At 47.3% G+C, this 23,180-nt stretch overlaps 2 protein-coding genes and 1 long non-coding RNA gene across 3 annotated transcripts in view; 1 reads left to right on the top strand and 2 right to left on the bottom strand.

The window, feature by feature from the left end:
* Positions 1-1,150: 1,150 nt before the first annotated feature.
* On the bottom strand, positions 1,151-23,180 carry LOC125347195. The gene is made up of 3 exons (XR_007210128.1): positions 23,169-23,180; positions 12,157-12,161; positions 1,151-1,333 (listed from the first exon to the last, which is right to left on the bottom strand). It is a non-coding gene; the product is annotated as an uncharacterized LOC125347195 (long non-coding RNA).
* On the bottom strand, positions 3,099-8,803 carry Tmem213 (transmembrane protein 213). The gene is made up of 3 exons (XM_048340296.1): positions 8,642-8,803; positions 4,744-4,815; positions 3,099-3,455 (listed from the first exon to the last, which is right to left on the bottom strand). The coding sequence occupies exons 1-3, from the start codon at positions 8,754-8,756 to the stop codon at positions 3,286-3,288; spliced, it is 357 nt and encodes a 118-aa protein (XP_048196253.1). The 5' UTR covers positions 8,757-8,803; the 3' UTR covers positions 3,099-3,285.
* Atp6v0a4 (ATPase H+ transporting V0 subunit a4) overlaps positions 8,593-23,180 on the top strand; it is a 63,606-nt gene continuing 49,018 nt past the window's right edge. Inside the window, exon 1 of the mRNA XM_048340293.1 lies at positions 8,593-8,712. The gene's annotated coding sequence lies outside the window, so the exon portion shown is untranslated. The remainder of the gene's footprint in view (positions 8,713-23,180) is intronic.

The following is a 23,180-nucleotide window of genomic DNA, read 5'->3' as shown; positions in this document are numbered from 1 at the left end:
AGAGAGCTTGCCTCGTATACATGAGGCCCTGGGTTCGATTCCCCAGCACCACATATACAGAAAATGGCCAGAAGGGGCGCTGTGGCTCAAGTGGCAGAGTGCTAGCCTTGAGCAAAAGGAAGCCAGGGACAGTGCTCAGGCCCTGAGTCCAAGCCCAGGACTGGCCGGAAAAACAAAACAAAACAAAACAAAACAAATTTCAAATAGAATGTCTGTGCTTCGGGGTGGTGAATGTAAGAATTTCTATGACCCTGCAGTTACTGTAAGAATTTAGGTCCTGTGTTTTGAGAGGAATGCTTTTGACTTCGGTGAGAGAGACACAGAGGAGAGCCAGGGAAACAGTGGAAACCATCTGACCTGAATGGGAAACTTGCAAGCCAGTATTTGCCACCAAGAGCAAAGTCTTGCCACGAGACAAATCTGGTTTTGGATGACTGATGTGTTGTTATGGGAACAAGAGACTGGACTTGTTTTCTGGTATTCTAAAACATAGAACCATGGTCTTGCAGAAAGCAGGTCTTGGCCTGGTTAAAGAAGTAACTGTGATCTCAGTAAGTCAGTGCAGAAGAGCCACGTCCTCACTGAGTAGAGAGGCACCAGCCTGTAACACTTGATCTCGTGGACCACCTGCCGTGATCCAGCCTCCCAGCCTGGATCTCTGCTAGAAGATCCTCACGGAACTAGATGGCAGCATTTTACCTTCCTGTTCTTGGTGGTCTCATTGTTTCAAAAAATCCCATCACAGAGTTCCTTCTTAAACACATTTCTTTCTTTGTATTGTCTCGTCATACTTGGCCATACTTGGCCATCCTAAGCATAGCAGCAGTGTGGAAAGAAAAATCTACCACTGAGCACTGGAAGCTCATGTCTATAACTCTAGCTACTCAGGAGGATGAGATCTGAGGATTGTGGCTGAAAGCCAGGCTGGGCAGGAAAATGTCTGCCGATATATCTCCAAGTAAGCACCAAAAAGCTAGAAGTGGGGCTGTAGCTCAAGTGGTAGAACACTAGCCTTGAGAAAAAAAAAAAAAAGCTCAGGGACATTACCCAGGGCCTGAGTTCAAGTTCCAGGCCCAGCAAAGAGAGAGACAGAGAGACAGAGAGAGAGAGGGAAAAAAAATCAACAACCATGAATACAGGAACAGGAGAATACATTTAATATTTCAATTTAATTAAGATGTATACTCCCTGGGATTTTATGGATGGCTATTTAAAAAAAACCACTCACATTCAAGGGGAAAATGATAACTTTGATGCAATCCAATAGCAAGGCACGCTCCAAAGTCGCATTAAATTCAATAAATGGATTCCATTCCCCCAGCCCCGTGAGATCCTGTGCCTGACATTATTTCCCAGGTACCTTTGACCACAGGTTCAGGAAGGGCACTGTGAACTTTTCAGCCTCGTGTGATATGGAAAATGGGGCTTTGAGTTAAGGGAAGGTCTGTCTCCCCGGGGATGGAGCTATTGAACCTCCTATTTTCTCATGAGGGAGCCCAGGGCTGCAGCTAGACACTCAGTTCAGGTAGAGAGCTAAGGTCTGAGCTTACGATAATGTCTCGCCTTGAACAGGGGCCCATAGGACTGCTGACAATTGGGAGAAAGGGAATACGCTGAAATGAGGGGACTTTGCAGAGACCAACGGGGACCCTGTGACATGGGCTAACGTGGGATCAACTACACCCTTCGACCAGCCATCCACAAACCCAGAGCCTTCACAGGAAGGAGGGCTGGCCTCCACACCTGAAACCAGTCTTCGGTGTTCCTCAAAGAATTGTATGTAGTTCTCTTAAAGAGTAAAGGAAACATGATTATCCTGGTAGTTGATCAGTGTAAGTGTTCTAAAGAATAGATCAAGTGATTTATGTATTAGTTTGATGCAGTAGTACAATAGATCAGGGTATCTTTTTTTTTTTTTAACCAGAGATTTTAAACTTAAAGGTGTCTAACTTGATGCCTTGAATACCACCCTTCGGGATTGGGGGTATGGTTCAAAAGGCAAAGCACAAAGTCTTGAGTTCAAACCCAAGTACCATGCTAAACCAAAAACCAAAGACAAAAATTCAAACCCCTCAAAACAAAAACCACCCCACTCTTCTCTAGAGTGATACTGACACCTAGATAGTTCTAAATTAGGTGTGTGGGGGTGTATGAGTGTGCATTACTAGAAATTAAACTCTACCTTCACTTAAGCTATGCCTCCCCCAAGCCCTTTTACCTTTTCTTTTCTTTAATTGGTTGTGGGGTTTGAACTCTGGGCCTGGTTGCTGTCCCTGACACTTAAGGCTATCGCTCTACCACTTTGAGCCACAGCACCACTTCTGGTTTTCTGGTGGTTAATTGGCTTTTTTTTTGGTTTGTTTGTTTTTGTTTTTGGCAGTCCTGGGCCTTGGACTCAGGGCCTGAGCACTGTCCCTGGCTTCTTCCCGCTCAAGGCTAGCACTCTGCCACTTGAGCCACAGCGCCACTTTGGCTGTTTTCTATATATGTGGTGCTTGGGAACCCAGGGTTTCATGTATACTAGGCAAGCACTCTTGCCACTAGGCCATATTCCCAGCCTCTGGTGGTTAATTGGAGATAAGAGTTTCACAGACTTTTCTGCCCGAGCTGGCTTTGAACCATGATCCTCAGATCTCAGCCTCTTGAGTTGCTAGGATTGCAGGCGTGAGCCACCAGCACCCAGAGTTAGTTTTTCTCCCAAACCAATGTTACTCAGGTTGGGCTTGAACCTCAATCCTCTTACCTCTCTGTCCGGAGAAGCTGGGATTATAGGTATGTAGCACTACACTTGCCTAAGATGGTAGGACTGTATTTTATAGAGTACTTTTAGGTTCACAGCAAAACTGAGTGGAAGGTCTAGAAAATTCCTATGTATATCCCTTGCCCCACCCATGCACAGAGGGAACAGAATGAAATTTCCCTGGCACAGTCTGAGGAAGGCCATGCAGGGGTGCTGGTTGGGGGGGGGGAGTGGGCAATAAGATGGAGAGGGACTGGGCACAGGGCTGAAGGAAGGAGGGTGAGGGGGGCTTGGTAAGAGACCGAAGCCAGTGATGTGCTCTGTAGTATGTCCACTGAAAGACCAAGTCAGCTTCCTGTGTACTTCCCGAGTGCAGCTACAGCAAGAGTGATCTCGGAGGGCTTTCCTCCAGGACAGAGCCCCGCAGACTGCAAAGGGCACCTTGGAGCCCAGCACGAAGGCAGTGCTGGGTCCCTCTTGCCTTCCTGCTGTGGTAGAGCATGTAGGAGGAACGGGAGGGAGGGAGGGAGGCAGGGAGGGTGGGCTCATGCCGCCAGGTCCTTGGGCTCCTCCGGAGTCAGCTTCATCAGTTTGTCCACACACAGCAGGATGAGGGTGAGGAACCAAAGACTCCAGCCCACAGCGGCCGCGATCCAGCCATACCCATCCACGCCGGTGCGGCAACACAGAGCTGCTTGTGGGCAGAAGTCCACATCTGGCCAGGAGGGGAGAGAAGGGGGAGGGGGATGGCTGTCAGCCTTCACTCCAGGGCCGCTAAGATCATCAGCGAGGTGACAGCTGGCGTTTATTATTATTATTATTATTATTATTATTATTATTATTATTATTATTGCCAGTCCTGGGCCATGAACTCAGGGCCTGAGCACTGTCCCTGGCTTCTTTTTGCTCAAGGCTAGCACTCCGCCACTTGAGCCACAGTGCCACTTCTGGCCATTTTCTATATATGTGGTGCTGAGGAATCGAACCCTGGGCTTCATGTATACGAGGCAAGCATTCTTGCCACTAGGCCATATTCCCAGTGCCGACAGCTGGCGTTTACCCGCACCTGCTACGTGAGGTCACACTGGTGCCTTCTGTACTGCTCGCAAGATAGCAATGAAGATGATGATGCTACCATGATTTTGGTGCTAGGGATCGAACCCGGAGCCTCAAACATGCATGTGCCCCTGAGCTATTCTTCTAGCTAGTTATCTGCTAAATACAAGGATTCCCATTTTAGGAGAAGAATCTAAGGCCATAAGATGGCAGAAATAAAACTTAAACCTCAGTTTGTAAGACTCTAAAGCCATGTTCTCAGCCTCTGTACATTATTATGTGTGTGTGTGTGTGTGTGTGCGTGTGTGTGTGTGTGTGTGTGTGTGTGCTAGTACTGGGGCTTGAACTCTGGGCCTGAGTGCTTTTTTTTTTTTTTCACTCAAGGCTGGCTCTCTACCAGTGAGACAGTGGCTTTTTACTGATAAATTGGAAAGAGAATCATGATGTCCCTGCTTGAGCAGGCTTCCAGCTGCGATCCTGTGATCTCAGCCTTCAGAGTAGCTAGGATTATAGGCTCGAGCCACCAGCGCCCAGCTCTGTTGCTTTTCTTTATAAAAGCCCAGAAGTGAATACCTTTGTTCATTTGCTGTGGGACCAGACTTAAAGCCAATCTCGATTAGCTATGTGTAACCACGCTGCATAAGACTTTCTGAGCTCCTTGCCACTGGAAAGATTCACATATGGAATGATCATAAATAAATACAAGGTATCAAAACCCAGGCCCTGCCTTGGGCAGAAGTCGAGCAGGCTGGTTTTTATGGACTTTCATCTCCAAGCTTTGACAGAAGCATCTGCACCCACCCGAGCAGGGAATGGGGTCATTGAATCCGTTCCTGTCAGAGATCACAAGCCTGGATTCCACTGAAAGCCAAGAGAGACTTTGTGCAAGTAACAAGGAGACGAAGCAGCGTGTGCTGGGGTGAGGGCGGACGGCAGGGGCAGCTTACTGGGGCATGGCTCCAGGGGCGCAGGGGCGGGGTGGTGGGCAGTCAAGGTCAAGTTGCTGCTGCTGCTGGCTTCTGAAAGAGAAGACAGAAGACAGTGTCAGGCAGAAGGAAACACTGTTTCCAGGCATGGAACCTGCAATCCTATTTGTGTCAGCAGTGTTATGCAGGGATAATAGAAATGCTACTACAGGCACATCTAAGCTTCGTGAAGCTAACTCCAACTCTGAAATGTATTATGCATCTCCATTTCTATGTTGAAATCCTAACCCCCAGTGTGACTACATTTGGAAACAGAGCCTTTAAAAAGATGTGTAAGTCCACCCCCGGTGGCTCATGCCTATAAGCCTAGCTACTCAGCAGGCTGAGGTCTGAGGATCACGGTTCAAAGCCAACCCAGGCAAGGAAGTCTGTGAGACTCTTATCTCCAATTAGCCACCAGGAAACTGGAAGTGGAGCTGTGGCTCAAGAGACAGCACTAGCTAGCCCTGAGCAAAAAAGAGCTCAGGGATAGCCCCCAGGCCCCAAGTTCAAGCCCCCACAATCCTCAAAAAAGAGGATGTTTAAGTCAGATGAGGTCATTGGGGTGAGTCCTAGTCCAACAGGACTGGTGCCCTTCTAGGAGGAAGAGGAGGCGCTCACAATGCAGGGGCACAGGGAAAGGCTGCGAGAGGAGCTGTCTGCAAGCTAAGGAGGGAGCTCTTGGGAGAGACCAAACCTGCAGCGGCCTTGACCTTGACTTCCAGCATTCAGAACTATGTGAATATAAATTTCCAGTCCCCTGACCTCCCCCCTCCCCCCTGCCGTGGCATTGGTTTTAGGCAAGAGAACCAGTGACAGTTGATTTCTTGCCACACTTCCAGCACTCAGAGAGGCTCTGTGTTTGCCTTTCGTGGTCCTCCAGTGATTGGGGCTACCAGAAGGTATTTTTGGATTCTCTACTGTAGATAGGCATAGCTATAGAACAGACCTTTTAGTAGCTCCTGAAACAATCACTGGAAAATCTGAAATGCCATCTCATGTCATCTTCAATTTCTTTCCCAGACTTGAACCAAGAAACATTGAAATCCGACCATGATTCTTTTATGGTAGGTCAATTTGAACTCAGGTTCCTGCATTTAGCCTTTTCTGCTCAAGGACGGTATTCTACCACTTGAGCCATATCTCTACTTCTGATTTTTGTTGTTGTTGTTGTTGTTATTGATTAGTTGGAAGTTAAGAGTCTAGCTTACAACCCTGATCCTCAGATCCCAGCCTTCTGAGTAGCTAGGATTACAGGTGTGAGCCAATGGTCCTTGGCCTGACTGTCAATATGGTCATCCCCCAAAATTGTACATCACCCAAGCAAAGAGATGGACAGGATATGTCCCTTGATCCATAAACATGGGCCAGGAAATCATCCTCTGTGGGCTAGGGGCCGCCATATTGGCAGAACCCTATTGGAACAGTCTCGCCAGCTGAGAAAATTCTATTAGCTGGGCATAGTGGTGGTACAGGTTTGTCATCCCAGTAGTCAGAGGCAGAGACAGGGGAGTCTCTAGTTCTAGGTCAGCCTGGGCTACATAGGTACAAAAAACCAAGTCTTCTTATTCGCATCAGTACCAAGAGATTGATTTTGAAGACCTTTCTAGAAATTGTATTTTGTTCAATTTGCTTCTTTGGGGAAATCATTCAGGCCATCAATCCATTCACCCCCTATGGCTTGAGGTCAGCTCGTCCTTCAAAGAATCTGGTCAAGCAGTAAAAGGAAGAAAGTTGTTGTTTAGCCAAAGCTAGGAAACTGCTTCCCAGACCAGTTGTGCCATCCAATCCCCAAGCCACTGCTTCAGGTATGGTAATTACCTTGATGCAATCTGCTTGTTACTGTTAATTATTGACATCGGGCAAGGTGGCTTAGAGCTCTGGTCTTTGTTTTGGAGAAGTTGATTCCTCGACATTAATATTTTCCTGCAACACCAAACAACTCCCAGGGGGCCTGACTTTCACCTCTCCTCTACACCTAGCGGGGAGCTGTTCTTCCCAGAAAACACCTAGGTGAGTAGATACTGGAATCAGGTAAAGTCACTTGGGGTCACCATCTTTATCAGCCACATAGCTCCAGCTGTATATGCTTCTGCTGGAACAGCCTAAACATTCAAACATCACACTCTCCCTCCAAAGTGTGAGTCACTGTCATTAGCCAGGCACTAGAAACACACACATACATACACACACACACACACACACACACACACACACACACACACACACACTACCCTTAATTGGTGGGGGAGATGAAGGTGGAAAGACATACTTGCTAATCATAATTGCCATATGACCTGTTTACCCCTTGCTATGTTATTTTAAGTTCTGTGGTGTCTTTCTCTCTTTCTTCCTTCCTCCCTCCCTCCTTTCCTTCCTTCCTTCCTTCTTTCCTTCCTTCCTCCCTCCCTCCCTCCCTCCCTCCCTTCCTTCCTGCTTGTCTTGGGGCTTGAACTCTGGACCTGGGCACTGTCCCTGGGCGTTTGTGCTCCAGGCTACCTCTCTACCATAGATCTACTTTAGGATTTTTTCATGGTTCCTTGCAGGTAGGACTATCAAGAACTTTCCTGCTCAGGCTGGCTTCAAACCATAATCCTCAGATCTCAGTCTCCAGAGTAGCTAGGATTAGAGACGTGAGCCACCGGTGCCTGACTTCATCCTAAGCTCTTTACAAGCAGTCATCTCCTTCTTCCTTACCAACAACCCTATAAATCAGCACTGAGGAACCTGGGGCACAGAGACCTGAAGTCATTTCTTCAAGGTCACACAGCTTGGAGGTTGTAGATGCTTCAGGGAGGTGGGTGGCTTGGAGAGGAAAAGCCCTCCCCAGTCTCCAGGCAGTGGTTACAGGGGAGACTCTGCGGATGATGGAGATATACAGGATTGCGGGGGGGGGGGGGGGGGAAGGGGTGGCTTGAGAGGGGGAGTGTGTCAGAGCAGGGCAGACAGTGCTCAGAGACGAGGCAGGACAAGATCAAACCAGAGGCAGGAATGTGGACGCAAAACCTCTCTGTGCAGCGATTCAGCCCCCAGCCAGGGAGAACCCAGGCCCCAGGAGGCAGCGGGGTGAAAGTCCCACATTTCTCAAGCCCCAGGGAGGCCAGAGAGGGGTGGACATTGAACAGGGAGCTCACCTGTGGAAGTAGAGGAGGTCGGGGTTGGGAGGACAGAGCGGAAGGGAAGAAAGCGAAGGTTCAAGAACCAGGCCCCAGAGGAGCAGAAGGGGCCACCAGCCGGCCAAATCGCGTTGCTGTAGACCAATTTAGTCCTCTGACAGGGAAGAGTCTGGTAAATTATTATTATTATTAGTTGTATGATGTGTGTGTGTGTGTGTGTGTGTGTGTGTGTGTGTGTGTGTGTGTGTTCCTGTAGTGGGGCTTGAACTCGGGGCCTGGTTACTAACTCTGAGCTTTGTATTTTTACTCAAGGCTGGCGCTCTCCCACTTGTACCACACAGCTCCACTTTTGGCTTTCGGGTGGTTAATTGGAGATAGAGCCTCACAGACTTTTCTGCTTAGGCTGTCTTTGAACAGGAGACTGAGTAGCTCCTGAGTAGCTAGTATCACAGGCACTAGGAAATAATAATTATGATTACATATTCATGTTACTAGAATTATAGAATACATAAATCTCTCCTAAAACATATTGATTGCTATTAAGCTAACGGCCGTGGCTGCTTCTGTCCTAGCGGAGTTGCTGCGTGTTTGATCTTTGTCTTGGCCAGCCCAACACCCACCCCCCCCCCCCACTCCCTGCTTAATCCTTCAGACCCGAAGGTTCAGTTTCCTCTTTCCTTTGCAGGACCAACCCTGGCCCAGGAATCCGCCCCCTCCCGCTTTTCTCCCTCCCCAGCGCAGCCAAGAACACAGCTCACCACTACCTGCCCAGCGCGCCGAGTGGAGGGAGGCGAAGACCAGGCTGAGGAGCAGGGCTGCGGCCGTCGGGGCGCAGGTGAGGAGCTGTGCGCTGCGGAGGGAGGCCCCGGCCCCGGCCATGGCCAGGCAGGGAAGCTTGGGGGGCTGAGGCCCTGGTGTTGTAGGTGCCAAGTGCTGTTAAGGTGACTGTGGCCTGCTGGAGCTTGGAATGGGGGATTTGAAAGGGGGTGGAGCCAAGAGCACTTCACCTGTCACACCCGAGGAGGGGTGGGGAGGAGGGACAAGGTGAGACTCTCTTTCTTGAGTCAAAATTGTCCCTGTAGAGAAAAAGGACAGGAGGGAGGGCAGGATCCTGTGAGTTCCTTCTGTGTGCTGTCTCTTCTAGCTTGTGGCAGATCAAGAATTCTGTATCCCGTTTAGTCCCAATAGTTACCAAGCACCTAGTCTGCGCCTAGTTCCAGGCTAAAGTCTTCAAATACCTTCCTTCAAAATGCATTCCTGAGCCACGCCTATAATCCTTGCTACTCCGGAGGCTGAGATCTGAGGATCAAGGTTTAAGGCCAGCCCAAGTAGGAAAGTCTGTAAGACTCTGATCTCCAATGAGCCAGAAAAAAAGCTGGAAATTGAGTTGAGCCTCAAGTGGCACAGTGCCAGCCTGAGTTTAAGTCCCAGTACATACACACACACTCTCTCTATTACAGACAGCTGCAATGTTTCAGAACCTGCAGGCTAAGTACTTTTGGTGTCATCAGCAAGAGGCCACATCTGCTCTTTAGCGAGGGGCTAGATGAAGAAATGTATTTGAATTGGACCTTGAGGCACGGGCAGGGTTTTGACAGGTGGAGAGAAGAGGGCTGATGGGTGGAAGGTTGGGCCGGCGGGGCAGGATGGTGCTTAGAGGTCAGTGTGACCTCAGCCTCAGCAAGCCCAAGGGGAGGATCTGGGAAGATTTTGAACTAAGTAGTAACTTGGTTGGAGCTCTGTCTACAGGCTAGAGCAGAAACAAAGCTGGGTGCTCTGTCTCTTGCCTGGAATCCTAGCTACTCCGGGAGGCTGAGAAATGAGGATCGTGGTTCGTAGCTAGCCCGGGCAGGAAAGTCCCTGAGACTTTTATTTCCAATTAACCACCCCAAAACTGAAAGTGGAGCTGACTCAAAGTGGTAGAGCAAAATGCCCAAGGACAATGCCCAGGCCCTGAGTTCAAGCCCCATGACTGACAATAATAATAACAACAACAACAACAATAATAAAACAGGAACACGGGGGCATGGGGGCATGGCTCAAGGGGCAGAGTGCCTGCTTAGCAAGTACAAGGCTCTGATTCCAAACCTCAGAACTGTCCAGAGAAAGAGAGAAGGAAAGGAAGGAAGGGAGGGAGGAAGGGAGGGAAGGAGGGAGGGAGGGAGGGAGGGAGGAAAAATCTTACCCATAAGGAATACATTTGAAGACTCCCAATGGAAGACTGGAACTATGGATAATTTAGCAGCCTCCCGAGTAGCTAGGATGACAGACGTGAGCCACTAGCACGGGGTAGAAGAGAGTTTTGATGCAAAGTGACATCACACGATGCAGTATGACTCAAATCTGGGTGTCTTCCACAGGGAAATAGAAGAACGGCACTGACTAGTGTCTGAGAGGGACAGAAGAAGTGACATTTGCATTCTTTTTGGTGGAATTGAGATTTGAACTCAGAGCCTTGTGCTCGCTAGGCAGCCATTCTACCACAAGAGCCACACCCATACAGGGCTTGGGTGTGGAGAGTTGGGGGGGGGGGGTTAGGGAGTTGCTGGGTTGTGCCGGTGGGAGGACAGGCGCGTGTAAGGGACAGTGTTGCCTGTGGAGACCAGCGTGGCACAGCTGGAGACGTGCGTGGCGTTCTGTGTTCTGGCACGCACGGGCCTGGTAAGAGTGAGGGGTGGGATCCGGTGTGGAAGGGCCCGTGAGTCCCTCTTGCAGTGCGTGGACAAGGAGGTGGCCCTTCCGTCTCAGTTCCCCGTCAGTCGTGAGTGGTCCTTGCTGCAGGACCTGGGGCCGAGCCATGTGCTTAGCAAGGCTGATCTTAGGTGTACGCAGAAGGTGTTGTGCCAAGTTGCAAGACCACCCCCAAGAAGACCACCGAGATTCAGACACTCCGAAATGCAAAAGCAAGGCAAGGCTTTATTTAACGAGCTGCCAACTCGGGCCTCGTCCTACCCACCGACACAGTGGAGGTTAGGAGGGAGCCCCGAGCTGTGATTACACAGGGCTTATAAAGGCAAAGAACAAGGTTACAACAATCAGCTGTGCAAGCAAGATTAGCACACAGGTACAAATCTGATTGGCTCAGGGTTCGATTCTAAAATGGGGTTCACGTGGTGGGGCCTGACTTCAAAGTCTGGCACCTCATTTCCCCCTTTTTCTTTTTGGTACCTTGGGAGCCAATCATGGCTCCATTCTGTCCATTTCAATGGCTTGCATGTCTAGGGGATGATATAGAGGTAAGGCATGGGCCAGTAGGACCCAATGTAGTAACCAAAGGGCCTGTCACCATTTCTTACAAGAATATTCTCTGTACCTCTGTTCTGCATGTCTCTAGTTTATCCTGCCTCATCTTCCCAAAAACAACTCTGGTCCCTTGATTTTAAAGGGGGGCTGATGGGTGAAGATCATCCATCTTCTGTAATTTCTTCAGGCTGACTCAGGGGCGTTGACCTTACCTAGCCAGGAACCTATAACCTTAGTCTACTTTTCCAAGGGACTGCAGGATTGCTGCAAACTGAAAATTAACTTTCAGCTATACAGACTTACCATTAGCTCTATAGTGTTTAGTATCCAAATGTAAGCAACAAAATAATACATAAACTTCTCAACTGTGCTCTAAGGGTCGGGTGGCTATACCCGTATTCCTGAGCAAGCTCAAAACTACCTAAAATAAGGGGGTCACCTCACTTTGGAGTGAGCTGCCAAAATGACATCAACACTAGCCAGGGTAGTAAGGAAAGAAGGCAAAAAGAAAATTATAACAATATTCAGTCTAACTTTCTTTTCTTGAGGCAAAGGCGAAGCGGCCCAGCTGGGTGCTTGGAGACCTCCCATGTTCCATCACGGTAGTTGTCATCCAGGGCAAAGGGGTCAGCTGGCCTGGCGTGGAAGCAATGAACTCAAGTGGCGATGCCGTCCAGGGTCCCCTCCACCGTGGTTAATCTGTTGATTGGGGGCATTGGCAAGCTGACAGGCCTTTAACAGATCTCAATAAGGACACAACACAATCTCAGGTCTACAAGCTTTCTTTCCTAAACAGATGTATCAGCTTAAAATTCTTACTGCCAGTCAGGGCTTTGAGTAAATGCGGGGGGGTGAGATTTTAATCTATCCTCTCATTTGACAAACTTACCCTTACTAACCACTCTCACAGATGACTGGTAAATTCCTGCCCAGTAGACAGACATGGGCATTGGAAAGGCATGCTTATGAACTATTCTTCTAGGACTTCCCGGCTTTAACTTTTGAAAGGCCAACAGTAGTGACTCTAGGATCTGACACCATCTCTGCCATCCAAGCAGTGGCTTACTGCCTCTGGATGCTCCATCACTTTTGTCCCAGGAGGAGTGACTTTCGACTTGGACTCAGGGCCTGAGTGCTGTCCCTCAGCTCTCCAGCTCAAGACTAGCACCGTACCACTTTTGAGCTCCACACCACTCCGTTCCCAGCACTCTGCTGGCTGATTAGAGACAAGTCTCTCACAGGGACCTTTCTTTGCCCGGGCTGGCTTCGAACCGCAGATTCAGATCAATGAGTCTTATAAGGGGCCACTTTACTCCAATTATAAGCAACAAGGTGGTCCACACAGAAGTAGTTTTTAAGCATGCTCTCTTACCTGGAACTTATTAAGGGTCAGTATTAGATCTTGACAAACTTGTAGGAATCACCTGTGCTTCTCTGTGGGCCTGCTGGAAACTGTTACAAAAAAACCTACAAAGAAGCTGGAATGGCAATTAAACATTTTGGTAGCCATAATTCTCCTTTTCTCACTTTGCAATAATTATTTAGGACAATTTTACTTCCAAATTTCTTCCAAAAGGCTACAAAAACAAAACAATGAATACAAAAGGAGGAAAACACACAGGCCTAAGAAAAGTTACGAGTTGGAGATCTCCCAAGCTGGCCCACAACCTCCTACAAGGGTGCAGAAGGAATGGACCCGAGTTGGCCCACAACCTCCTGTAAGAAGGAGTGGACCCGAGTTGGCCCACAACCTCCTGCAAGGGTGCAGAAGGAGTGGACCCGAGTTACGAGTTGGAGATCTCCCAAGTTGGCCCACAACCTCCTGCCAGGGTACGGGAGGAGTGGACCCAAGTTGGCCCACAACCTCCTGCCAGATAAGCAGAAGGAGCAGACCCAAGTACAAGGTGGGCGGGTTGAGTCTCGTTTAGGAGGTCCTCCTGGTCAGTTCCAGCCAAAAACCAAACTGACTCGCGCCCTACAAGTATAAGCAAAAGCAAAACAGACAGACAAGACAAATGAACAGCGCTGTTTTCTTACCTTCGGAGTCTGGGATCTCGGGGTCTCTGGGGCTATCCCGGACGAGCCCCCAAATGTTGTGCCAAGTTGCAAGACCACCCCCAAGAAGACCACCGAGATTCAGACACTCCGAAATGCAAAAGCAAGGCAAGGCTTTATTTAACGAGCTGCCAACTCGGGCCTCGTCCTACCCACCGACACAGTGGAGGTTAGGAGGGAGCCCCGAGCTGTGATTACACAGGGCTTATAAAGGCAAAGAACAAGGTTACAACAATCAGCTGTGCAAGCAAGATTAGCACACAGGTACAAATCTGATTGGCTCAGGGTTCGATTCTAAAATGGGGTTCACGTGGTGGGGCCTGACTTCAAAGTCTGGCACCTCAAAGGCACTGGCTGGACATTCACCAGTGACCAAGAGGCCATGATCTTCCGGGCCTTTGGGAGGGGACTTTGAGGCAAGACAACACAGCTTCCATCCTGAAGGAGTTCACACTTCAGTGAGATGACGTGGGCAAAATAATAATAACTAATACAAATAATACTGACACCGCAATGAATTAAATCTGTTGAGGAGATTTCCATGAAGCGTGTGAAGCCGTGGGGTTGGGGGCTGGCAAATGCACACAGCATTTCACAGTGGAGATGGTGACTTCAAAGCTATGTAGGGGGGGGGCTGGGGATATGGCCTAGTGGCAAGAGTGCTCGCCTCGTATACATGAAGCCCTGGGTTCGATTCCCCAGCACCACATAAACAGAAAAAGCCGGAAGTGGTGCTGTGGCTCAAGTGGTAGAGTGCTAGCCTTGAGCAAAAAGAAGCAAAGGACAGTGTTCGGGTCCTGAGTTCAAGCCCCAGGACTGGCACAACAACAACAAAAGAGCTGTGTAGCTGGGTGTCGGTGGCTTAGGTCTGTAATCCTAGCTATGCAAGCAAGCTGAGATCTGAGGATCAAGGTCCAAAGCCAGCTGGGACAGGAAAGGCTGTGAGATTCTTATCTCTAATGAACCACAAGAAAACAGGAAGTGGTGATGTGACTCAAGTTGTAGAGTGCTAGCCTTGAGCTGAAGAGCTCAGGGACAGAGCCCAGGCCCAGAGTTCAAGCCCCACCACCGACTAAATAAATAAGTCAATAAACAAGCTGTGTAGCTAGCTGGGTGTGGTGAAGGATGCCTGTTTCCGGGCTCTCTGGAGGCTGAGGGAGGAGAATCACGAGGGAGAAGCAGGTCTGGACTACATGGCTGAGACCCGGCCTCCAAACCAATAGCAGCTCACTAGGGCCCAGCTGGGTAGAGAGTGTGAGGTCTGATCTTGGGCCCGTGTGTTGGCAAAGCCCCTGTGGTGGCGCCCTGTAATCCCAGCACTGTGGCGGCGGAGGCAGGAGGCTTGTGAGTGTGGGGCCAGCTTGTGTGACACATGAAAAGCATAGGGAAACCCACCAAGCACTGTTTGAAAAGGGGTGTGAGAGGGAGGAGGAGTTAAGGGAATCGAACTTGTTCTAAGTACACTGTGTGCATCTATAGTATTATCATGCTCGTGAACCTAGTTTCTATTGGTGTGTTGTTGTTGAACTCGGGGCCTGGGCGCTGCCCCCGGGCTCTGTTGCTCAAGGCTAGCGCTCCACCACTGAGCTACAGCTCCCTTCTGGTTTTCTGGTGGTTAATTGGAGAAAAGTCTCATGGACTTTAGTGTTTGGGTTGGCTTTGAACTGTGATCCTCAAGTCTTGGTCTCCTGAGTGGCTAGGATGACAGGTGTGAGCCTCCGGCGCCTGGCAGTGTTAGGTATTTTTCTGAGTAAGGTCTAGAGGTTTTACCCAGGCCTACACTCCTAGTTTTGTTTTCTCTGTAGCTATGATGACAGCCACTGCTAGAATATTGGTTGGGATGGGGTCTTGCTAAGTTTTTGTCCAGGCTAGCCTTGAACTGTGATCCTTCTGATCTCTGCTTCCTGAGTAATTGAGATTATAAGAATAAACTACCATGCTAATTCTTCCCTACCTTGGCATAATTTTAAATGAATCTATCTGTCTCTCTCTCTGTCTGTCTATCTATCTATCTATCTATCTATCTATCTATCTATCTATCTATCTATCTATCTATCTATCTGTCAGTCATGGAGCTTGATCTCAGGGTCTGGATGCTGTCTGTGGGCTGGCTTTGAACCAAGATCCTCAGATCTCAGCCTCTTGAGTAGCTAGGATTATAGGCATGAGCCACTAGAGCCTGGCAAACCCATCATTTCTTAATGAATTAATTTCCTTATTTGAAAAATAACAGGGTAGGGCTGGAAATGTGGCTTAGTGGTAGAGTGCTTGCCTAGCATGCATGAAGCCCTGGGTTCGATTCCTCAGCACCACATACACAGAAAAGGCCAGAAATGGCACTGTGGCTCAAGTGGTAGAGTGCTAGCCTTGAGCAAAAAGAAGCCTAGGACAGTGCTCAGGTCCTGAGCTCAAGCCCCAGGCAGGACTGGCAAAAACAAAACAAAACAAAACAAAAAAGGTAACAGGGCACTAACATCTGTCTCAGATTTCTTTTTGTGATAATGTAGATGTGAAAAACTTAGTAAACATTAACCTCTATCATAATACATGGCTCACAATGAATGGGAAATGCCAAAACAAGGTGTGAAAGGTGGTTTTATAAACCCTTTAATGGAATAACATCATTGTTGGCTGATTGACGTACTTATATTCCTCCTTGATCCACAAAAGGGTTAAAAGACACTTACTTAGAGCGGGACAAAATAAATGGATAGGGGTAGACAAAATAAGTTTGAAATGAATGAGAAGAAATGTAGGATAGGAGCTAGAACGTAGAGTCAGGAGTGAGTTTAGAGCTCTTCTCTGCCTGTCTCTTGAGCTTTCTGGTGGCCAGTGTGAAAAGCATATCATGGCCACCAATGCGGACAAGACCAGCGGAGCAGGACCGCTCGTTGTTGGTTTGTTTAATTTTTTCTTTCTTATTTTTCTTATTCTTAGAGATTGGGTCCAGGGCCCTGATGATTCTGTCTTCTCCTTGCGTATGGTGTATTCAAGTGTACATCATTGAAAGGGTGGAGGAGGGTACCAAACTCAGGGGGAAAAGGGGAAAAAGTGAAGCATGGAGCTCACTGGACACTGATGAAAGTGAACTCTACCTTCCGTGGATGGAGATGGGAGGGAGGGCCTGGGAGAGAATGAGGGAGCAGCAGGCACTGAACGGAAGGAAAGGTACTCGTTACCTGACTCAGGTAATTGTAATCTCTCCGTACATCACTTCTATAATAACCATAAAATAAGTTAATACTAAAAATGATGTCACTCATGTTACGATTTCATGCTATTGAATGAACACTAAGATGTTCACTTCACCTCCCCCAAAATAAGGAAAGATAAGGAAAAAATAAAAAAGGTAAAGAAGCCAGGTACAAAAAAAACCCAGTAACTCATTGTTTACTAATCAGTATTTTCCTTCTCTTTCTCTTTTTCTTTCCCTTTCTCCCTCCCTCCCTTCCTCTCTCTTTCTTTTAAAAAAATATTGTCAATGTGTCATACAGAGGGATTACAGTTTCATAGGTAAAGTATTGAGTACATTTCTTATCAAACTTGTTGCCTCCTCCCCCATTTTTCTCTCCCTTCCCTAGTTTTGGTACCTAGGGTACCAAAATCAGTTACAGTGACATCAGGTGTAAAACCATAGGGAAGAACAACAAAAGAAAAAGGCATAATTTCACGTAGTATGTTGAAAACAACAACAACAATAAACCACTTAATTCCATGACTTGGAGTTCATTTCACTTAGCATCATCTTATGTGATCATATGTACATAGCTATTGAGCTATTGTTCTTTTTGTTAGTCATGGGGCTTGAACTCAGGGCCTGGGCCCTGTCCCTGAGTGTCTTTGTGCTCAAGGCTAGTGCTCTACCACTTGAGCCACAGTGCCACTTCCAGTTTCTGAGTGGTTAATCAGAGATAAGAGTCTCATGGCTGGCTTTGAACTGCTATCCTTAGAGCTCAGCCTTCTGAGTAGCTAGGATGACAGGTGTGAGCCATCGGTACCCTGCTTCTTTTCTTTCTTACTGGTCCTTGAACTCAGGGCCTGCATGCTGTCCCTTAGATTTCTTTGCTGAAGGCTGCCACTCTGTTACTCAAACCATATCTTCACTTCCAGATTTTTGGTTGTTAATTGAAGGTAAGAGTTTCAGGAACTTTTCTGTCTGGACTGGTTTTGTACCCTGAAACCATGATCCTCAGATTACACAATTCTCCGGAGTAGCTAGGATTACAGGTGGGAGCCCCCCCCCCCCCACGGAAAGTAACTTTGAAACACCTAGGTACTTTGTTTCTGCTTTCTTTAGCCCTTTCTGTCCCTAACAGCAAGCGACTCTTGTGCTCTGGTTTATGGAATGAGGTGGTGCTTCATTCTAGAACCACAAATAGATCTAGTTGTTTTAATTTTTCCTTCTGCCAATGCAATCCCAGGATGAATTTTCTTTGCAGGCTCCCTTAGAAGGAAGACAAATTCTTCATCCTTGTCTTCCTCACACAGTCCTGATTTATCCAGCTGGCCACAGAGGTAACAGTACATTGGGGAATCTACAGGGTTTGCAAGAAGGTTCCCCAAACTGTTTTGACCTAAATGTTTTCAGATCCCAAATCCAAACAATATCCCCGCCCCTCCAAACCTGGGTAACATAAGCAATGACTTCAAGAGCCAAGATAAGCTGTTCAGCTCAAATGTTTAAACAGAAACAGTGTAATACAGGATGAATGCTTGATATGAGCAGTGTGTTTCTCTCCAAAATAACCTGGGACCTAGAAATATATATATATATATATATATATATATATATATATATATATATATATATTTTTTTTTTTTTTTTGGCCAGTCCTGGGCCTTGGACTCAGGGCCTGAGCACTGTCCCTGGCTTCTTCCCGCTCAAGGCTAGCACTCTGCCACTTGAGCCACAGCGCCGCTTCTGGCCGTTTTCTGTATATGTGGTGCTGGGGAATCGAACCTAGGGCCTCGTGTATCCGAGGCAGGCACTCTTGCCACTAGGCTATATCCCCAGCCCATCTAGAAATATTTTAAATGACCGGACTTAACACTCTACCACTGGAACCACAGTTCTTTGTGTGTGTGTGTGTGTGTGTGTGTGTGTGTGTGTGTGTGTGTGTGCTTAATTAGAGATAATAGTCACACAGACTTTCCTGCCTGGGATTGGCTTTGAACCTACAACCCCCAGATCTTAGTCTCCTGAGTAGCTAGGATTACAGGTGTGAGCCACTGGTGCTTGGCTTTTATTTTGACTTGACATTAACTGCTGGCAGAAAAACGATAGGCAAACATTCTCTTACCAACAGAAGAAAGTACTTTACTATCCTAAGATTGGATGGACTTGCCTGGCCCCTGACGGCTCCTCTCTTCTCAGAGGGCTGCTTGCCATTCTTCTGAGTACCTCCAGAAGACGCTGTCCACAACTGGTCTACAACTGGGAACTGCGGGGAGCCACGAGTGTCTCTAGCCCTCGCCCACATTCCCACCCGTTTACTTTGGAGCAGGCACCAGGAAATTGCCTTGCTCAAAGCTAGACATTCTGTGGGCACCTTCTCCAGATCTCTTTCTTCTTCAATGGTTGAACTGGGTGTTTGATTACACATACTTTATTAAAAAAAAAAAACAAACCAAAAACCTGTCCAGTCCAGCGGTGTCAAGTATCAGGCCTCTGCTAATGGTAGGAGTGGGGTCTAGTGTCTTTGCTGCCTCCAGTTTTCTTCTGAGTTTTCTGATAAGATTTCTTTGGAAAGCTGGGCATTGGTGATTCACAACTATAATCCTAGCTTCTTAGGAGGCTGAGACCTGAGGATAACGATTCGAAGCCAGCCCAGGCAGGAAAGGCTAGGAGACTCTTTTATTTCCACTAACCCCCCCCCCCCGCCCCCGCCAAAAGCCAGAAGTGGAGGTGTGGCAGGGACACTGCCCAGGCTCTGAGTTCAAGACAAGCCCAGGACTGGCACACAGACACACAAAATATGCAGTGTCTACTTCTCTGTCTGTTTATACACACATACAAATATGCATTGTTTTTTTGAATTTAGGTTCTGAACTCCTGTTCTCAGGCATTCTACCACGTGAACCATACCTCTGCCCTTTTCTTGCTTTAGTTACTTTTTGGCTAAGATATTCGAGGTTTTTTTTTTTTTTTGGCCAGTCCTGGGCCTTGGACTCAGGGCCTGAGCACTGTCCCTGGCTTCTTCCCGCTCAAGGCTAGCACTCTGCCACTTGAGCCACAGCGCCACCTCTGGCCATTTTCTGTATATGTGGTGCTGGGGAATCGAACCTAGGGCCTCTGTATCCGAGGCAGGCACTCTTGCCACTAGGCTATATCCCCAGCCCCATATTCGAGGTTTTTGTTGTGTTGCTATTGTTTACCTGGGGCAGGCCTCAGACTTTTTAAAAAAAAATTTATTTATTATTTAAATTTTGTTGACAAGGTGTTGTGCAAAAGGGGTACAGTTACATAATAGGGCAGTGTGTACATTTCTTGTGATCTCTTACACCTCGTTTTTCTTTCCCTTCCCTAGATCAGGTAGGCATATATACAATACACAGTGTACCAAAAACATATACAGTAGCCACATGGTATATGCCAAAGGAAATTCACCTAGAACTTTAAATATAACGTCAACAATAGAGTTTGCTTATCCTTGTCTTATATGATCATACATTCATAGCTTTTGAGCTATTGTGATCCACTGAGAGGTCTATTTTAGACCTTTTTATGTTCAGTAGTTGTTTGGTCTTAGTTACATAATGTAAGGTCGCTGACCCAAATCTGTGGGAAATATCATTTGACAAGAAGTTTTTTGTTTTGCAGACCTGGTCTCTACTGTTCCCCCCTTACCCCCACCTTAACAGTCATATATCAAGGAGATCATGCCCCTTTGTTTTCTATGTTCTAGGCTTGTCTCGCTCAACATTCTTTGTTCAAGTTCTGACCATTTCCCTGCGAATACCAATATTTTATCATTCCTAATCGCTATGTAGTATTCCATTGTGTATAGGTACCACATTTTTTGGATCCATTCATCTGTAGAGGGGCATCTGGGTTGTTTCCATATTTTGGCTATTGTGAATTTGTGCAGCGATAAACATGGAAGTGCAGATGTCTTTTTGATATCTTGAGGCCTGTTGTTCAGGATAGATGCCTAGGAGTGGTATGGCTGGGTCATAGGGTAGGTCTATATTGAGCTTTTTGAGAAACCTCCATACTGTTCTCCAAAGTGGTTGTACTAATTTGCACTCCCACCAACAATGGAGAAGGGTTCCTCTTTCCCCGCACCCCCTCCAGCATTTGTTGTTTCCTGAGTTCAGCGTATAGGCCATTCTAACTGGAGTGAGGTGGTATCTCAGGGTTGTTTTTATTTGCATTTCCTTTACTACCAGGGATGTTGAACATTTCCTCATATGTTTCTTTGCCATTTTTATTTCTTCTCTTGTGAAGTCTCTCTTTAGCTCCTTTGCCCATTTCCTAATTGGTTTACTGGGCTTGGAGGGGCTTAGTTTTTTGAGTTCTCTGTAGATGACGGATATTATGGCCTCAGACTTTAATTAATCCTCCTATCTATGTTTCCCAGATATCTGAGGTCATAGGCACACAATACCACATCCAACTTGTGGACGGAAGATACTGAGATGGAAATCTCAGTAACCTTTTGCCTGATGTTGGTCTCCAACTTTGATCCTCCTGATCTCAGCCTCCAGAGTTTCCAGGATTATAGGTGTGAACCACGGTGTCTGCCTGACATCCAGTATTTGGTCTGATCTGGAATGGGCAAGTCTTTGGGACACCTCTTTCCAGCTGAAGACAATTCTATTATCCATCCTGACCTTGGAATTTGAGGCTTTCATCTCTAGTTAATTAAAAAAAAAATCCATCCTGAGGATGTTTTTGAAAGTCAGGTCCCAGATGCCCACAATTTGAAAGCCACTATTTGGGAGGCAAGAGTTGGTGGGGAAGAATCAGGTTGTTGAAGGCTGGTAATCTTGAGAAGGGAGGCTTGAGTTGAGAGGCTCAACCTCAAAGCTTCACACTGGAGGTCTTGGAGGCACAAAGAAAAGGAGAAGCAGAGCAGGAAGCCTGCACTCTGACCAGGGTCTTTCTACTGCTCCCAATAACTTTCTATAGGGCTGGGGATATGGCCTCATGGCAAGAGTGTTTGACTTGTATACATGAAGCCCTGGGTTTGGTTCCCTAGCACCACATATATAGAAAATAGCCAGAAGTGGCGCTGTGGCTCAAGTGGCAGAGTGCTAACCTTGAGCAAAAAGAAGCCAGGGACAGTGCTTAGGCCCTGAGTTCAAGGCCCAGCACTGGCAAAAAACAAAAAAAACAAAAACAAACAAACAAACAAAAAAACCCAATTCCTTTCTGTAACAACCTCAACAGGAACATTTTGTGTATATGTGTGTGTGTGTGTATGTGTGTGTGTGTGTGTGTGTGTGTGTGTGTGTGTATGTGTGTTGGTCCTGGGGTTTGAACTCAGGGCCTGGGTGCTGACCCTGAACTTTTGTGCTCAAGGCTAGTATGCTACCACTTGAGCCACAACTCCACCTCAGATTTTCTGGTGGTTAATTGCAGATAAGAGTCTCATGGGTTTTCCTGTTCAGGCTGGCTTTGAACCTCAATCCTCAGCTTCCTGAGTAGTTAGAATTACAGTTGTGAGCCACCAGTGCCTGGCTCTTTTGTTCTGTTTTATTATTATTATTATTATTATTTTTTGCCAGTCCTGGGGCTTGAACTCAGGGCCTGAGCACTGTCCCTGCCTTCTTTTCACTCTACCACTTGAGCCAAAGCACCACTTCTGGCTTTTTCTATATGTATGGTGTTGAGGAATCGAACCCAGTGCTTCATGTATACGAGGTGAGCACTTTACCACTAGCCCATATTCCTAGCCCCTGTTCTATTTTAAACAGGCATATTCTTGGGACTCAAGACTTAAGGAGTGGGTGACAAAGGTCATTAGATGACCATTTAGGGAGTCTTTTCTTTAGAATTTAGAATGCCAGGCCAAAGAGAGGGAGTGGAAAGAGCTGGGGAGAGGCTGGCCAAAGGAAAGAATAACTTTTTCCCCCCCCACTAATTTTCCCCAAAGAGCTGCCAAGAACAACTTGCAAGGAGAAATCATGGTCCTGCATATAAGCCACCATGTCTGCTCTCCTCTAACTTCTGGTCAGAGATGAGATGGACGATTTCCCACATGGCTTTCTTTGCCAAGAGCAAATTTAGTTAGTAGAAATAAAGTTATTCTTTCAGCTGACCTTGAGATGCCACTTCAGAGCAGGTAAATGTAACAAGGTTGGGAAGGTGCGGAGTCCACACTTTGGGAATGGCTTTGAACAGGTCCCTCAGTAATCCACTTACCTGTCTATCCCAAACCTCAATAGAAAACGGTGGGGCTAGGCACCGGTAGCTCTCTCCTGTAATCCCAGCTACTCAGGAGGCTGAGATCTGAGGATCATGGTTTGAAGGGAGTCCAGGCAGAAAAGTCCATGAGACTTTTATTTCCAAGTAGCCAGCAAAATGCTGGAAGTAGAAAAGTGGCTCAAGTGGTAGAGTGCCAGCCTTGAGCAGAAAAAACAAACTAACAACAACAAAAAACAACACAAGAAGGTGAGGCCTTGAGTTCAAACCCCAGTACTCTCAAACACACAGACACAGACACACAGACACAACACACACACACACAGAGTAACACACACACACACCACACACACACACACACACACACACACACACACACACACACACACACACACACACACCATGGCTCAGACAAGGCTGGTTTTGCAGCCTTAGGCTAAAGTCATTTCCTACCTGGGTCCTGGTTCTTAATCCTGCATGTGTCTGGATCTGAAATCTATTTCTTACTTTGCAAACATAGAGAGGTTTTTCTAATTGCTTTTCTTGGGGGGAGAGGAGGTGGTAGATAAGGTCTTGCTATGCAGCCTAGGCTGACTTCAAATTCATGATTTTCCCACCATTTCCACCTGAGTTCTGGG

This window comes from Perognathus longimembris, chromosome 2 (assembly GCF_023159225.1).
Source record: "Perognathus longimembris pacificus isolate PPM17 chromosome 2, ASM2315922v1, whole genome shotgun sequence".
Lineage (NCBI taxonomy): Eukaryota > Metazoa > Chordata > Mammalia > Rodentia > Heteromyidae > Perognathus > Perognathus longimembris.
Note: the sequence above shows the minus strand (reverse complement) of the source record. Positions and strands in the feature narration are given on the sequence as shown.

Excerpts from the sequence above, each read along its gene's own strand:
- Tmem213 (XM_048340296.1), bottom strand. The coding sequence starts at position 8,756 with ATGGCCGGGGCCGGGGCCTCCCTCCGCAGCGCACAGCTCCTCACCTGC. Across the intron at positions 4,816-8,641 it reads CCACTCGGCGCGCTGGGCAG|AAGCCAGCAGCAGCAGCAAC; the intron begins GTAGTGGTGAGC and ends CTTCTCTTTCAG. Across the intron at positions 3,456-4,743 it reads GCCCCTGGAGCCATGCCCCA|ATGTGGACTTCTGCCCACAA; the intron begins GTAAGCTGCCCC and ends CCTCCTGGCCAG.